General features: G+C 41.3%; 2 protein-coding genes across 2 annotated transcripts; both read right to left on the reverse strand.

The window, feature by feature from the left end:
* Nucleotides 1-16: 16 nt before the first annotated feature.
* slc35a1 (solute carrier family 35 member A1) lies at nt 17-6,627 on the reverse strand. Its single transcript, XM_034220076.1, has 8 exons — nt 6,443-6,627; nt 5,070-5,250; nt 3,517-3,676; nt 2,473-2,625; nt 1,712-1,778; nt 1,282-1,458; nt 1,058-1,192; nt 17-191 (listed from the first exon to the last, which is right to left on the reverse strand). Exons 1-8 carry the CDS (start codon nt 6,450-6,452, stop codon nt 58-60), a joined length of 1,017 nt encoding a protein of 338 aa, XP_034075967.1. The 5' UTR covers nt 6,453-6,627; the 3' UTR covers nt 17-57.
* A 744-nt stretch (nt 6,628-7,371) lies between these two features.
* LOC117548751 (protein yippee-like 5) lies at nt 7,372-10,499 on the reverse strand. Its single transcript, XM_034220194.1, has 3 exons — nt 10,326-10,499; nt 9,252-9,397; nt 7,372-8,343 (listed from the first exon to the last, which is right to left on the reverse strand). The coding sequence occupies exons 2-3, from the start codon at nt 9,390-9,392 to the stop codon at nt 8,122-8,124; spliced, it is 363 nt and encodes a 120-aa protein (XP_034076085.1). The 5' UTR covers nt 9,393-9,397; nt 10,326-10,499; the 3' UTR covers nt 7,372-8,121.
* Nucleotides 10,500-17,647: the final 7,148 nt, after the last annotated feature.

Consider the following 17,647-nt stretch of genomic DNA (forward strand, 5'->3'; position numbering starts at 1 on the left):
CCCCCCCCCCCCCCCCCCCTCCCCCTCCCCCTCCCGATCAGCAGGAGACTCGGCGGCTCAAACATTGATCAGTTTCTGTTTGGATTCTGAGTCCGAGTCCTGCCGGGACCTCTTCATTGTCTCTGACTTCGGCAGTCCATACAGATAGATGGACACACACACTAGGAGAGCACCAGCGGCAAAGGGGATCGCTGCACAAGAGGGAAAGAAAAGCAAAATGAGACATTCATATAAGTCAGAAAGACATAATAACACTTTTATGACACTCGAGGACACCGTACCGTTTGTTAAACATGCTAAGAGGCAACAGAGCATGATAAAAACACAAACAGGAAATCATGGAGGAGACAATCAAAGTGGACACAAATGAAACACACGATGGGGAGCACTTCAGTGAGTAGGCTGATTTGAACAGGTGGGATGATTGCAGTGAAAATGCAGCTTTTTTCTTTAAAGGCGAAACACTAACCGATATGGATTGACGAAGATTATTCTGTTAGATAAAAATGGGAATTTAGGAATACATTTTGATCCATGAATATGGATTTGTTTGACTCTAGGACACTGGGCTTTTTGGAAATGTTTTAGTGTCAAACTCAATTTCATCGCGGGCAATATTAGCATTAAGGTTGCACTCAAAGGGGCCGGTTGTAACTTTAAGACTACATAAATATACATATAATATATTTAAAATAATGTATTATATTACATTATTGCCTCTGCATTGGATTATTATTGGATAGGGTAATAACTTTATAATTAACTACGTCTGAAAGCAGAAGTCTAGGGCAAATAATTGCAAGTCTCTTCAGTGTGCATGTCACAAAATGAGATGCATTGTGGGACATGTAGTTTATGGGCAACGTTACTTCTGTAAAGTGGCATGTAACCATATAATAAACATATTTTATTCTTTGCAAGCTCTTGCGCGGGCCTTGAGTTTGACACCCCTGTTTTTAAACCAATGTGGAGCACCAACTACTGGACTCTAATTCTCAGTACTGGTACAACCCTGATCATTAGTTCACCAACACTTATGTTTGAGATATTAACGTACTTATATGCAGTCCAAACAATAGGACAGACGCCACAGTCGACAGGACGATGGCGGCCGCAGCCGAGAAGCCCTTCATGATGTTGTCTGTGTACTTCACCACCACCGACGTGTACAGACCACCTACACTGGCCAAGACTGGAGGCAAAAAGAGCAGTGTCAGCTAAAATACTGTGGGGAAAAAGTGAAATCAAATATAAATTATCCTCGGTTTATGTCGTACTTACGCACTACAAAGTACACCCAGTGCGTATAACCGAAGAAGAAGCCGTTCTCCAGGACCTTATTACCGTCGTTCAGGAAAACACCGATCAGGGTGATCACAATACCAGACAGGTACATCTGGATGTTTCTCACCCACAGGGAAGTATCGGAGCTCTTTAACACCTTCTCAAAGTACACGCCTTTAGCAGAAAGGGACACAAAACTACAAGTGAATACTCAAAAATCTCGAATTACGGTAAGACAAGACGACATATCTGAAACCTCAATGACAGCCATTCCATTTTAGCAACACCTGAGGAAAGAAATATTTCAGGACAGCAGCAGGTGTTCATTTTGGCAGTGTTTTAGCATTTGTATTTAGTGTGGTAGCTAAATAAATATTGGATATAATTAGGTAAAAGCAATTTCCACAGAATCCTTTGACAGTTTTACCTGCAAATCCCGAACAAAGGACAGCAATGGCGATGGCGACAAACCCAACAAAAGGATTTTGCTCCACCTGAAAAACGAAGACATGAGACCACAGACAGGAGGTAAATGACTACCTGCAACTTCAGTAGAACCAGCCAATAAAAACCACAATCCATGACCATGACGGCATGAGTCACAGTTATCAAAATATATAATAATGTTCAACTTTCAGGGTTGGATTAATGAAGTACTTTCAGTCTAATTAAATTATAAAAAATAAGAGATGTGCTCAAATAATTATATATAAAGTAATTTCATGTTATTGCCTATCTAAAGTTATTATTAATAAGTCTTTTCTGTTTTCTCTCTTTTTATTTTAGAGTCAAATGTTCTTAGTTATCCTTATTTCATTTGTCTTGTGTTGTTACATGTTGTATTAGACACAACGTTTTAAAAAAGAGACACCAGTATGGTTGTATAATTTAAAATGTAACTTAAACAGCACCAGACACTTTTTACGCTGCTATGGACAATCTTGCACTAATGTACATTCTCAAAATATTGAAGTGACTGTTATTTTGTATATATTGATTGTTGTTTTTATTTAGGTCTTAATGTGTGCACATGTAAAAATGTGTCTTTGACTGTGTGTACATATTTGCATTTTGCACACATATTTTTTATATTCGGGATTGTGGGAAACGGTATTTCGATCTCTCTGTCTACACACAAACTGGAAGATTGACAATAAAGTTGACTTTGACTTTGTGCCCCCCACCCACCTGAACTTTAGTGGCCTCTCCAGGCTTCCATTGGACGAGTGAGACGCCCCCGCAGAGCATGAAGACGGAGAACCACTGCAGGCGGTTGAGAGAGCGGTTCAGCATGAGGACCATGCACAGGGCCGTGCACGGGATCTTCAGCTGATAGGTCACCTACACAGGAACACACAAGTTAGTTCTAAAAATGATTAACTATGGATTTTTTAAAACGTATTTATTGAGGGAAGGGGGGATGAGTTCCTGTTCAGCAAAACACTAATACGGCAGCTATGCACATACTTGGATATTATAACCACTGTTTACACTTCTTTCTCTACAAACCTCACATTTAAGGGAAGTTTCTGTAATGTGCATTATGTGTTTGAATCCTATGAAAAACATAGGCCAAATGGGGTTGCAAGCTTAACCTTTCCAGCACCACCAAGTGTATCAACATTGTTTGTAATCAAGCAAAAACAAAACATTAACTGGTGCTTTTCTCTGATTAAATTGCAATATCTCCCTCAGCTCCTCTGCAATGACGTGCAGCCGCTAGTTAATGGATTGCAGATGCTGTCGCTTCCTCCGAGGGATTAAAAATGAAAATATGCTCTGATTCCCAAGGCCCATAACTTTGACCCAGTTGATCAGTTCATACTGTCCTGACTGAGCACACGCACCTGTAACCTTGGCAGCTGTGCTCTCAGTGTTCTGTCTCCCTGTTCCTGCCTGTTGGCGTCAGCTGACAGAGGTGTTATGGTTATATCTTGTTATGCACAATGTTGATTCTTCTGTCTGAACTAGCTAAATACACGGGTCTGGGGTAGAGTTCTTCAGAATTGATTGTGGCATCTCAACCGTGTGGTCAACCCGTGGCCCGTGACATGTTTTGTGAATTCTCCGGCCGAAGCTCCAAATAAACCGTCAGTGTTTGCCATCAAAGCTCCAGCTCTCCTCGTGTCTCTCTGAGTCCTGATTTCAGTTGGATGGCCCGCCCAAGTGAATGCTATGTGTGGGAAACACTGATTTGTACATTCCTCATTAAAGAAAGGATTAAATTCATACCTGATAAACTGCAGCATCGAGGTTGCTCAAGGCAAGAAAGGCCATGTTGTTCTGAATCGCGTACACTACGGATGGCACGCTCAGCTTCAGCAGCTCTTTGGGGCTGCAGAATACATGTTCCATTAAAGCGCTCTTCAGTCTGGGAAAACTTCCCGTTTCTCTGGGAAAGGGGACATAAAAACAGACTGATGAAGAAGTATAAATGTAAAGTTTAAATGCATTTGATTATTCTTTGAAACAGATCTATTACACCTCAGAAGTCGTTGAATCACTGTTCTTGAATTCCTTTTATAATCACAGAGGACTCACAAGTCATTCTTGTACAAACCAGTTAGGCAGCTCAGCACCTGAACTAAATATGTCTCAAAATGGTTCATCACAAATACATGACGTCAGTTACATGCCACTATGATATGTTAGATAACTCTAGCATGTTAGTTTACATGATATTAACTAATACATGGACAATAACATCAGCTGTGAACTTTTGACATAATGTCCTATGATATTCAACATTTATCATAGGTGTGCTTGTCTGTAGCCGACTCACTAACTTATGTCAGTTTTTTTTAAATACTTATAATACTAACAATTTAGGGGAATACATCATGGCCCCTGTTTGGTCAGATTTTACCTTAAAGGGGACCTATCAGGCGAAATGCACTTTTTGATGTCTTTTATACATAAAGATGTGTCCCCGGTGTGTCGGGGAACTCACGCAGCGTCAGAAAATAAAACCCTCTCTCTTTACCTCCGTACCCAAATCTCTAAAAACGGGGGTACAACAGAGCTGATCCAGATTTGCGTCCAATATGACGTAATATCGGAAATGTGGACCCACAGCACTATCAGAAAGTAGCTATCAGAAACAATGACCGACTGTTTTGGACGTAATATGGTCCGTGTTTACATTAGCATCGCTAACACTCAGAGCTAACCTGTACTGGAGAGCATGTGTGTGAAGAAGCAGGAAGTAAAAAGGAACTCACCTTGTGGTATAACCGGCAAGAGAGAAAGCCTTTGAGCTCCATACTGTTTCAGAGAGAATCCTTGATAATCCATGATATGGCGTTTCATCACGGCTGTATTTAGTTTAGACGGTAGCTGCCGAGTCCCGCGTGAGCTCAGCCCCCTCCTTTTTTAATTTGTATCAATTTTTACTTTTTTAAAGCTTTATACATAAAATCAGCACTTTTAAAACAGGAAGTGAAATAGAGGGATATGAGGCATGGCTAGAATGGGTGATCGGTATTTTGAGCAAAACACTTCATAGACATGTTTTTTTATATATGAGACCTATGTTATTGCCTAAAAATAGCATGATAGGTGACCTTTAACAAATATCAAAATACACGTGCACGGCTGTGTTTTACAACACCTTTCCCTGTCATCTATCTACCTTCATGATGAGTTATTGAGAGAGATGTTGTTTATAATTCCCTTTTTTTTTTTTACTTAGAAGAGTATTGTAAAAATACTTTTTCTTCATTTTCAGAGTATTTTTTCCAAGTATCACCACTCCTGTTGTAAAATGTGTAGTATGTGACACTTACTTTGTCAGCATCCCCAGACTCAGTACCAGTTTAATGACCTCAGCGAGGCACACTGCGGTTGTAGCGTAGTACATATCGCCCGTTGAGATGGTCCTGGTGTACCGCAGGGCCACTGTGTACGTGGCTGCCACCATGGTCATCACCGTCAGGCAGTACATCTTGAAGATCGCGCTCACATTTTCTGAGGGTAACAATCAGAGGTGGAATAAGTACTCATATATTGTACTTAAGGAAACGTACCTGAATCCAGGAATACTCTGTGACTGTTTGTTTTTTCTTCTGTGTTAAACAGGTATTGTGAAGTTAAAACAATATTTCTCCAGATAATAACTATGGAAGCCCCTGAAAATAACATTTATAAATAAAATCTGGGCCTTGTTATGACCTTATATCTCAAATGAATGACAAACGTTCTGAGTATAATGATATCATATCTCAAAAATAATGAATTAGTTTGTCAAACTAACAAGAACATAGTATGTTAAGTAAAAGTCCTGGTTTTGCAAATGTTACTCTAGTAAAGTACAACAGTATCGGCATCAAAATATACTTAAAGTACTAAAAGTAAAAGTACTCATTATGCAGATTGGCCCATTTAAGAATAATATATTATATTCTAATTCAAAATTCAAAGGTTTTATTGTCATGTGCACAAAGCTACAGTGTAGAAATGGCAATGACAATCTTATGAACTGAGCTCCTCCAACAATCCAACATAAAATACAAAATAAAAAGTAGTGCAAAAAGTATTTATACATGTAAGTAGAATATGATATGTACAAGAACAGAATATGAAATAAAATAATGTAAATTAAGACAAAATTAAATACAGTTTATTGCGTGGATAACTATTTATATAAATATACTTATTTGCAAGATGACAATTGCAAGATGACAAACAGGAATGTAATGTGTTTTCATGATAATTATTGCTGCATTAATGAGTTTACCAAAGGTAAATATATTTCACATCATGAATCCAAATCTGTGAAGTAACTACAGATATTAAGTGCTTGTAGTGGAGTAAAGGTACATGATTTACCTATGGATTGTGGGGTAGAAGAACAAAGCAGGAAACAATTTAAATACTCAAGTAAAGTACTAGTGTCTCAAAATTAGTACAGTACTTGAGTACATCTACTTAGTTACTTTACACCACTGCATGTAGCTAACAGTCATTTTCATACAGTTATTTATCACTCAACACAAGTGTTAGCAAAAACCAAATCACACTATAAGTGACAAGTATTCCCCGGCTAGCAGAGTTTCACTTCTTTGTTTATGTTTATACTCAATTTAGAGGACAAACGTTCCTGTTAACAGCTAGCATTAGCCTATCATGCTAGCTTGTATTATGAACCGTTTTAACTCACCGACAGCCATCGCTGCGCTGTTTAGTGTCAGTCCGGGAGGTTAGCAACTCGAGTTCCCGACTGACTTCACATGCCATCAAAAGTTATAAAGATATTCTGAATGGATTTAGGAAAGCTGCCCGACGAACTACACATTAGATAATGAGTAGTTCAGTTTTTCCTCTTTGACGACTTATTGCCTTCATTTCCCAGAATGCTTAGCGAAGGACGAACGGAGGGTGCGTTTGTTTTTGTGTCGCGGAATTACTTTTTTTAAATTTCAAACATTTTATAGATTAACTATAAAGAAATAAATATTAATAAATTAGTGATCAATACAAAAGCTAACATTTCAACTACATTATTGATTCATTGACAGCATTTTCTAAATTGGTGCCATATTGTTGTAATGTAACATCTGGAATCTGGAAATCTAAAAGTAGTCAATTTCTTCTTGTGAATGTTCAATTTTCCAAAAGATAAAATAGTTGTATAAGAAAACTATAAAAATATATATTTGTATCAAATCCATCATCTTTAAAGTTTATAAAAATGTCCTCATCCCGAAGTTTGTCCCTGTGTCGCAGAATTGTCATTACTTTATATAATAGTGCTGGATATTTTAACCTATCTTATATCATAGTTGATTTATTGGCTTATTCATATTTTGTATTAGCTAATAATCTGTATCAGTAAAGTAACTAGTAATTATTATTGTCAAAAAAGGTAGTGGAGTAAAAAGTTATTGCTATTGACATTGAAGCAGTTGGGCTATAATTAAAAATATGTCCAGGTTATTTGACCCAAATTACTCTAGATCTAACAGCACATTATAAGATCTTAAATTACTCAAACATGCATTTAAATCACTACTCACACATAAAATAAATCCCCAAAATAAAATGTTACAGTACCAATACTCACACGTAAGAAAACACAGACTCAATGAATACCTGTTTGGGTGTTTTATTTATTTTTGACAAAAAAACAAAACATGTTCTTTAGTTTCATTCAAGTAACTTGACAATTTCCACAAATCTATATTTTTGAATAACAGCACAAGGAATTGAAAAAGAATCTGTAAATCAGCTTTGCAGAAAGAGAAATAAATTATCTTTTACTGGATTTATCTGAACTCTTTATAGGTCAAACCTGGATAACAACAATATCATACAATCAAGAAGATGATTGATGTTCTTAGGGGATAATCTGATACAGCTAATATTAAAGAAAACAAACTTAATACTTTAAATAACTAATATCTGGCATTATTTATAACTGGTCAGGAAAGGAACTATGACTAAATCTTATGTTGAGAATTGACCAATTCCTTTAATGGCTATTCAAACCTCCACATAACAATCTGTCCATCTGTCTGGACATCTTGCAGGGCAGCAGGAGCGAATCCTCTCTCTCTGAAAGCACCACAACACCTTGTTTGAACATCACAGCCAGCTGGTAACACATTGAAACGGCAGGTGATTTTAAATGAGAATCAATGGTATTACCCATCAGAGAAGAGATTCTTAGATGTTATAAATGACGGGAAAACATCCACCACTTCTTGTTTGTACTCTCACAAAGACCACAGCTTGTGATATTATTTTCGGTGTAGCTCTACCACAAATGGCACACGGTCCATGCACTGCTGCTGGAGGCAAAGCTTTAAATGGAGCATTGTAACTGCAACAAAGGTGAACTCAACAGTTATCAGAGGGAACATGCTCGAAGCCCTCGCTCTCCCTCACCAGCGCCCTCTCCAGGATGATACGGCCCTCCTTGTAGCGCTGGCTTTCCTCAGTGGCGTATTCGTACATCCAGCCCAGCTTGCTGTTGCAGTTCTTGCAGCTGACGTCCCGCACCATGTGTCTTCCTGTCAGCATGACTCTGTCCTGTACCTCGCTGTGCTGCAGATTCACAACCTGGAGGGCAGCAGACAAACATATGTTAAAGGTCCCCTATTATACTGTTTTTCATCAATATATTATAGGTCTCAGATATATACAAAACATGTCTCCGAAGTGTTTGGCTTGAAATACCAAACAGATCATTGCAGCATTACCCATAATCCCCTCTGTTTCAGCCCTGTTTCAAAAGTGCTGATTCTGTGTCTGTTACTTTAGATGAAAATAAGGAGCCCCTCCCCACGCCCCTCTGAGAGATATTTGGTTACAAAGAACACAATGGTGCTCTAGGAGGAGATTCTGGTGATAAGGTGGGGGGTGGGGGGGGGGGGGGGGGGGTTACCTTGGTTGGTGATTGGCTAATGGTTACACAAGCCAAAAAAATCGTTATGACATCATAAAGTGGCCAAAATCTGATCGGCTCATTTTCAGACAGGTTTTTATATAAATGGATCAGGACAAAAAGTGAGTGAATCTTTTCTCCTGAAACTTTCAGAATCTCTTTACACAGAGGGGACACGTGTTGATGTACAAAAGACATGAAAAAGTGGATTTTGCATAGTAGGTGATCTTTAATGTAACAGTTTATTAAGTTTCTAGTGATTCGTTTTTATTTTTTATAAAGCAAATTACAGTAAGACAAGGTATCTAATTAAACATTGAAATGTCGGATAGGTGTGGAGCAGATTTAGTGGCAAAAATACTGAATCTGACGTTGTAGCTGCAATTATTTTTGATTTATTGTTTTAAAGAAGAGCATTAGGTCAGGCATAATGTAAGAAAATAAAGAGTAAGATTTTCATTTTTTGCCTTTTAAAAATAAAATTGAAAAACTGGTAATAAAGTCAACATGTATAGTTAACTTATCTCCTTTACTACAGTGGAAATGACCACCTTAATTACCCTGACACTAATGATGGAGGTACCTTGTTGAACAGGAAAGCTCGTCCAGTGGCTCCAGTGAAACGCGTGGAGATGAGTTCAGTTCGGTTGGTCAGAATCGTGTCACAGTTTGCGCAAGAGAAGAGGCGAGTCCCACCGATGTGATCCAAGAAGATTCGCCCCATGTTGCCTACCACCAGAAGGTACAAACAAAAACATACAAAGAAAGTAGCCTGTTAACATGATTTAACACACATTTCTGTAGCAATTAGAGGCACTGTGTGAACTGACCAAGTTAAAAGTTATATTGTCATAGGTGAGCAATATGTTGATTTACAGTGAGATGTATAATGTGTTTACAAGGTGGCAGCTCCCCCTTTAATATCTCTTGTATAAGGAAATGTTTTGGGCCATATTACTTAAATACCTGTTTTGCATCAATGTGATAAAGTAACTTGATTTGGTAGGTATTTATTTGTGCTGGATTTGCCAAATAAATTCAAGTCTGATAGATTCTAATTCAAAAGTGGCCCATTGCAGGACAATATAAATATCATATGTTTGGATTATAATTATTGATGCATTCGAGTGTTATCAGAGCTGGTAAAGGTGAGCTAATTTTATTTACTTGTGGATTTACTCCTGGTGTAACTTAAGTCTCATTTAGTGTAAAAATTAACTAAAGGTATACAATAAATGTAGTGCACACTGTTAACCTCTGAATTGTAGTGGGGTAAAAGTAGAAATTATTAAGACATGTCAATGCTCAAGTAAAGAACAAGTCCCTCAAAAATGTACTTAAGTACAGTAGAGTAAATGTAGTGACTTTACACCACTACTTTATATACAGTTTGTTTATTTACAACATTCATTTTGTGGTGACGCTCTGTAAAGAAACGTACGACTTTCACGCTTCACTTGAAGGCATCATTTGGCAAAACAAGGCTAAGCAAAAGTCAAGAAAAATACATGTCACTGTGGAATAGCTTCCTATCATTACTGGCAGAATGTCAGTTTTATGAATGAAGAAATCACCGGTCTGTCAGAGAACAAATGTCAAAGGCATCCAGAAACAGCTAACGAATAAACAACGGTAAACTGAAAGCCTTATTTCTCACCTCGTAACGTTAGCTAGCGGTAAAGCAGTTGCCAAGAAATGTAGATGTTTTGTCGTCAAGTCCGTTAATCACCGGTTTGCCTTTATTTTCAGGTGATTAATCAAGAAACATGCCGTTGTTCCCTCTGTTATTGATGTCAAATACAGCTGCAATCAATGGCGTTAGCTCCAATCATGCTACAGACAATAACAACGACATCTTCCGCTCAGAACTTTCAAAGTGAATCACCGCTAAAACATTTATTGAGCTATGGCTATTTTAAGACGGTTACAACTTAAAGATTATGATTGCAATAATATTCTGTACAATAAGTTGAGTCTGTAGAGAAAACTAGATTCCAAAACGCGGTAATTAGTGTTTGTTTCGTTTCCATTAAAAAGACCGTGCTTTTATTTTGAAAGCAGAGTCTCATCAATGTAGCTCCTAATCATATCCGCAAGAGGGCAGCAAACCATATGCGTACACACCAATATATACAGTCTATGCAGTGCTTCTCAAACTTTTTTCAGTAATGTACCCCCTTTGAAACATTTTCTCAGCCAAGTACCCCCTGACCGATCCCGAACATTTTTTATCAAAAAAGCCTATATAAATAATTACAATATAGTGATGTTCCCTCAGTGTGTGATGTATTAACTCCTTCGTGGTATGCATTACAACAAACTAAGGATATTTTCATTTTATGCATGAAAAAAAATAAAATTTAAGTAATATGTTATTGTGAAAAACTATAAAATACAATACACACATTTGACATGTTTATATGAGGACCCCCTTGGTGGTTATAGGAATGTTTTATATAAAATTGTGTTTTCTATTTAACTTATTTTTACTAAGATTATTTTTTTAATTAACCTTTTTTTTAAATTTTTTTTATAAATCTCACGTACCCTAACGTACCCCCAGGGGTCCGCGTACCCCCATTTGAGAATCACTGGTCTATGGTACACACCAACCATTTCATTTGGCAGTACAATTAAAGTGTAACTTTTTAATAAAAAATGTAAAAGGATGTACTCCTGTAGGGCCCATTTTTGAATAAAAACATAGAGAATACGATTAAAATGTTGCCATGTAGGTCAAAATTGCAAAATGCAAAAAAGCTTGTCAGTATTCTTTTGATTTGTTTTTATATAATGAGATACGGAGTCAATATTTTTGAGCACTTCTATATTTTCTTATCATAATGACTCCTTCTTTTTCCTTCAAACTTACCTTGTTGAATGTTTACCTCTCATCATACAATTTAATGTTGTTTAAAATCTAAAAATATTTATAATATTCTTTAATAAAGAGCAATGTCAGCCTTAACCTAGGACCAGACCCTGTTTATCAGATGTTGAATATTCTTTTGTGTTTAATTAATCTAATGTTGCATAAAGATAAAGATCATTGTTCAATCATGGTGACCTCTTCTGACCTACAGCCTGTTAAGAAAAAAAAGGAGACATTGCGCAAAGTTATCAAATATTATCGACCAATGTATCTTTGATCGAGGCTATCACAGGCCACACCTTAAGGCTTAGATCAATATCAAGTACAGGGCCGTCCTTCCCTACAGGCCGATCATGCAGGCTGCATGGGGCCTCACATTGCGCAGGGGGCCTCGGCTTATGAGCTTAGCTTGTGTGTTCTCCGCACATGTCATGGTGATGCTCAGCCTCTCCCCTTAACTCCTAACAGTCATCATCATGTCAACCACAACACGGAGAAATACTGATAGAAATGTGTGTGTACTGTGTAGTTGTTGATACATTGCTGACAGAAGGAACTACATTTGAATACAGATTTAAGAAATATCAGTTTTTGAGCATGTAATAAGCATGTTTTGTCTTGACTATATTACAAATATATTATAATAAAAATAATATAGTGTTTACATTATTGAATTGATTATGATTCTTATTATTAGTAGAAGTAGTTTATTTGCATTAATTATATTTTAATCTTTTTGAGGCTAGTATTTGGCAGGAAATGCAGACGTATTCACCTGTAAACGCATACTGAACGACATACATGCACATTTACCTCACTGTATGAAAAAGTAACTGTGTTGATAATAATAATAAACAGGAATTATATTTGCAAAGTACATTGTTTTGAAAAAAATGTGTTTCACTCCTGTCGGGTGGGGTGGGGGGGGCCTCATCTCACAATGTCGCTTGGGGCCCCAAGTTGGCCAGGGACGGCCCTGAGTACTTATCATCATGTACTATAACAATTCAGCAATAAAGTAACTAATTAACCTTACAGTTAAGATCGGGAAAATCAAGATGATAGGATTTAGCTTATGATAACTGTATGGCATACACCCAAATAGGTGTAATATCAAGGACAACAGGCTTGACTGGAAATCCTTTCAAACCTAACGTAATGCATGTCATAGTAAAACATTATTTTAACAGATATTACACAGTTATTTTTGTTTCATGGTCATTGGGTATTATACGCTTTTGTATACTATCAATCAATCAATCAATGTTTATTTATATAGCCCAATATCACAAATGTTACATTTGTCTCAGTGGACTTCACAATTTGTACAAAAATATCAGTATGACAATACGACACCCTCTGTCCTTAGACCCTCACATCGTACAAGGAAAAACTTCCGAAGAAAACCCACAGTTTTAAAGGGGAAAATGGGAGAAACCTCAGGGAGAGCAACAGAGGAGGGATCCCTCTCCAGGACGGACAGACGTGCAATAGATGCCGTGTGTAAATTGAAAAGATAATACATTTGCAACATAGGTAGTCCAAATGTTTGGAAATGCTTGTGTGTATAATAGGAAGATGAATCCACGAGGATATCCATCCAGGACCTATGATCCAGGACCACAGCCACGACTCAAGATCCAGGGCTCGCGATGCAGGACACAGGACCGCAGGATCATCCATGACTTCGGATCCCAGCGTATATAGACACCAAAAAGAAAGACATTTGGGGAAGCTGGGTTAATCGGAACATGAGAGTACACAGAGAGGTATAGACAGAGAGAAGGAAGAAGTAAGATGTCCCCCGACAAACTAAGCCTATCAGCAAAACTAGGGGCTGAATCTAATCAGCCCTAACTATAAGCTATATACTATATGAGTGCCTGGCAGTTATTCTGTGCTTACAACTACTAAAGTTGACCAAATTAGCTGACTTTACCTCTGTTTCTAGTTCTTAATAAGTACCAGGCTTGTTCGTACACCTTTTCTTCAGTAAAAGAAGGAAGTGCTTTAGTTCTAGGTCAAATATACTCATCAGTTTTTAATTATCAGTACAGCCAGTGCATTTTGTTTGTGGTGTCACAGGACAAACTGTTCAGCCCATCTAAGCCAGTGTAAAGATTAGCGTACATTAGGAAGATAAAGGCCATGCTGCAGTTCATGTTAATGTCCTTGAAGGAAGATAACAGACTGTGAGGGCAGCGTAAACTCATATCTGGATCACGATAATCATGACTGGAATTGACTCTTCAGTTAGAGACAGCATTCATAGTTCTGCAAGACATTATGTCTGCATACTTTTCAGTAAAAGAAACAAATCTCGGTTGAGTTATTCCAACGTATACAGTATATGACTGAGTATACCGGGCATTATTAAATCAATGTACATATGCTGGCAGGACTAAAGGCAGTAATAATGTCTTTATTTCATGACACAAGAACAGTAGTTAAAGTCATCTGGTTAGTTGTTTATCTAAACTAGTTGGTTATTATGTGTGCTTTTTATCTATTCGTGTAATATTATATTTTATTATAATGTTATGTTCATTGTGAAGCACTTTGGCAAACCCTCTGTTTTTAAACTGTGCTATATACATAAAGTGGATTGGATTGGATTAGATTGTTATCGTCTCTTTTATCAGGGGAGAGATAAGAAATAATCAAGCTTTACAACACTAAAGCATCATTGTTATTCAAAAAGTGACATCTTTGTTTTTCATGGTAGCTATATAACGAGATTAGGTAAGCACACATCTTCCTGCTCATTGAGATTTGAAGGAAAAGGCGTTCTTCAGGTCATTAACCTATTCAACCCGGAGGCCCCCGCCTGCTGTTTTTTTTTTCAATGTTTTCAATGTTTATTTATATAGCCCAATATCACAAATGTTACATTTGTCTCAGTGGACATCACAGTTTGTACAGAATATCAGTATGACAATACGACACCCTCTGTCCTTAGACCCTCACATCGTACAAGGAAAAACTTCCGGAGAAAACCCACAGTTTTGTCACGATCTGTCTGTATTGTATTTTGTCTTGTATTTTTCTGTCTTTTGTTTCATGTTTTATTTTGAAAGGTCTTCACCTCCGTTCTTGCCTGTTTCTGTCTGCGTTGTGTCTTGTTTAAATCTGTCTGTGGTTCCCTGTCGTTAGTTTCCCTGGTGTGTCTAATTTACCCGATTGTGTTCACCTGGAGTCCCTGTGTTTCTCCTCCCTCCTCACCTATGTCTTGTGTTTGTGTGATTAGTCTTGTGTTCTGGTTTTTCTGTCTGTCTTTGTCAGTTCGTCTTGTGTCATGACTAGTTCGTCGGTGAGTGTTCTGTTCTGTCTTTGTTAGTATAGCCTTGAAATAAAGGAATTTTCACGTTAATCTGCATTTGGGTCCTACCTGCTTCACACACCGTTACATTACGAACCGACCAACAAATGGACCCAGGCCAGCAGATGATCCATGGGAGGTAGAATTACAGCATTTTACCTTCTATCTGGCTTGCTGCTTCGATTGGTGGAAGGGAGCGTCCAGTGTTCGGCAGAAGAGGGCCGCTCTGGTAGAGGCGCACCGATTGGCAGCAGAGAAACTATGTTTTGTGGAGTTCTTACCTGACTGGATTTTGGACTTCCTTGAAACATGTGATTCCCGGCCTGCTAGCTCCATGTCTCCCAATTCCCAACCTGGCACCATACGCCTTGGTGGGTTCCGCCTGAAGTCAACCCGTGCTTCTGCCCCAGTTCCTGCTCCTGTCCAGGAGTCGTATTCCGGAACTCGTCTGGCTTATGGAGGTCCACGGCGTATTCAGGCGGCTGCTAAGAGGAGTCGTCGCAAGGCCAGGCTAGCAGCCCGAGCCCCAGCAGCCATGGTTCCGGCTACAGAACCGGCCCTCACAGCCATGGTTCCGGCCCCAGTCTGGCCCCAGCAGCCATGGTTCCGGCCCCAGTTCTGGCCCCAGCAGCCATGGTTCCGGCCCCAGTTCTGGCCCCAGCAGCCATGGTTCCGGCCCCAGTTCCGACCCCAGCAGCCATGGTTCCGGCTCCAGTACAGGCCCCAGCAGCCATGGTTCCAGCCCCAGTTCTGGCCCCAGCAGCCAAGGTTCCGGCCCCAGTTCTGGCCCCAGCAGCCATGGTTCCAGCCTCAGTCCTGGCCCCAGCAGCCATGGTTTCGACTCCAGCCCCTCGTCTCCGGCCGACGCCAGCTCCCCGTGTCCTGTCGGCGTACCGGCCGACTCCAGCACCTCGTCTCCTGCTGGCTCTCCAGCCGACGCCAGCTCCCCGAGTCCTGTCGGCGTACCGGCCGACTCCAGCACCTCGTCTCCTGTTGGCTCTCCAGCCGACGCCAGCTCCCCGAGTCCTGTCGGCGTACCGGCCGACTCCAGCACCTCGTATCCTGCTGGCTCTCCAGCTGACGCCAGCTCCCCGAGTCCTGTCGGCATACCGGCCGACTCCAGCCCCCCGTGTTCTGTTGGCGAACCAACTCTCTCAAGTCTCCCCTCCAGTTCCCTCTCAAGTCTCCTCTCGAGTTCCCTCTCGAGTACCCTTTCAAGACACTTCTCAAGTCTCCTCTCGAGTTCCCTCTCAAGTATCCTCTCGAGTCACCTCTCAAGTTTCCTCTCCAGTTCCCTCTCAAGTCTCCTCTCGAGTCCCCTTTCAAGTCACCCCTCCAGTCCCCTCTCAAGTCCACTCTCAAGTCTTCTCTCCAGTTCCCTCTCGAGTCCCCTCTCGAGTTCCCTTTCAAGTCATCTCTCAAATCTCCTCTCGAGTCCCCTCTCAAGTCTCCTTTCGAGTCCCCTCTCGAGTCTCCTCTCAAGTTCCCTCTCGAGTCTCCTGTCGAGTCCTCTCTCAAATCACCTCTCGAGTTCCCTCTCAAGCCCTCACTCAAGTCCCTACTCAAATACCGTTGGAGACCGCTGGGGGTCCTGCCAACCCTTTGTCCTGTGCCGTTGGAGGCCCCGCCGACAACTCTCCTGCCGGGGGTCCTGCCAATCCTATGTCCTGTGCCGTTGGAGGCCCCGCCGACTACTCTCCTGCCGGGGATCCTGCCAACCCTGTGTCCTGTGCCGTTGGAGGCCCCGCCGACTACTCTCCTGCCGGGGGTCCTGCCAACCCTTTGTCCTGTCTCGTTGGAGGTCCCGCCGTCTACTCTCCTGCCGGGGGTCCTGCCAATCCTATGTCCTGTGCCGTTGGAGGCCCCGCCGACTACTCTCCTGCCGGGGGTCCTGCCAACCCTGTGTCCTGTCCCGTTGGAGGCCCCGCCGACTACTCTCCTGCCGGGGGTCCTGCCAACCCTTTGTCCTGTCTCGTTGGAGGTCCCGCCGTCTACTCTCCTGCCGGGGGTCCTGCCAATCCTATGTCCTGTGCCGTTGGAGGCCCCGCCGGCTACTCTCCTGCCGGGGGTCCTGCCAATCCTGTGTCCTGTGCCGTTGGAGGCCCCGCCGACTACTCTTCTACCGGGGGTCCTGCCAACCCCATGTCCTGTTTCGTTGGAGGCCTCGACATTACATGTCTCGCCGGGGGTCCTGCCAACTCCTTGTCCTCTTCCGTGGGGAATCTTGCCGACACCTAATCCACCGGCTCAGGTTACTGTCCGGTCAACACCGGCTCCTGCCCGGTCCCCTGAGAGCTGTGGTCTTCGCCCCTCCTCGAACTCTGCCTTGCCCCCGGGCCGTCTGCCCGAGAACCCCTTTTTGAACTCTGCCTTTCCCCCGGGCCGTCCGCCCGAGAACCCCTCCTTGAACTCTGCCTTCCCCCCGGGCCGTCCGCCCGAATACCCCTTTTTGTAACTCTGCCTTGCCCCCGGGGTGTCCGCCCGAGATCCCTTCCTGGTCCTCTGCTGTGCCCCTGGGCGGTCAGCTTAGTCCCGTCCTCCTGACCCCCTCCACCCACCCTGGTGGGTCCCCTCTCGAGTCCACTCTCAAGTCTTCTCTCCAGTTCCCTCTCGAGTTCCCTCTCGAGTCCCCTCTCGAGTTCCCTTTCAAGTCATCTCTCGAGTCCCCTCTCGAGTCCCTGTTCAAGACACTTCTCAAGTCCCCTCTCGAGTTCCCTCTCGAGTCTCTTCTCAAGTTCCTTCTCGAGTCCCCTCTCAAGTCTCCTTTCGAGTCCCCTCTCGAGTCTCC

This window comes from Gymnodraco acuticeps, unplaced genomic scaffold (assembly GCF_902827175.1).
Source record: "Gymnodraco acuticeps unplaced genomic scaffold, fGymAcu1.1, whole genome shotgun sequence".
NCBI lineage: Eukaryota > Metazoa > Chordata > Actinopteri > Perciformes > Bathydraconidae > Gymnodraco > Gymnodraco acuticeps.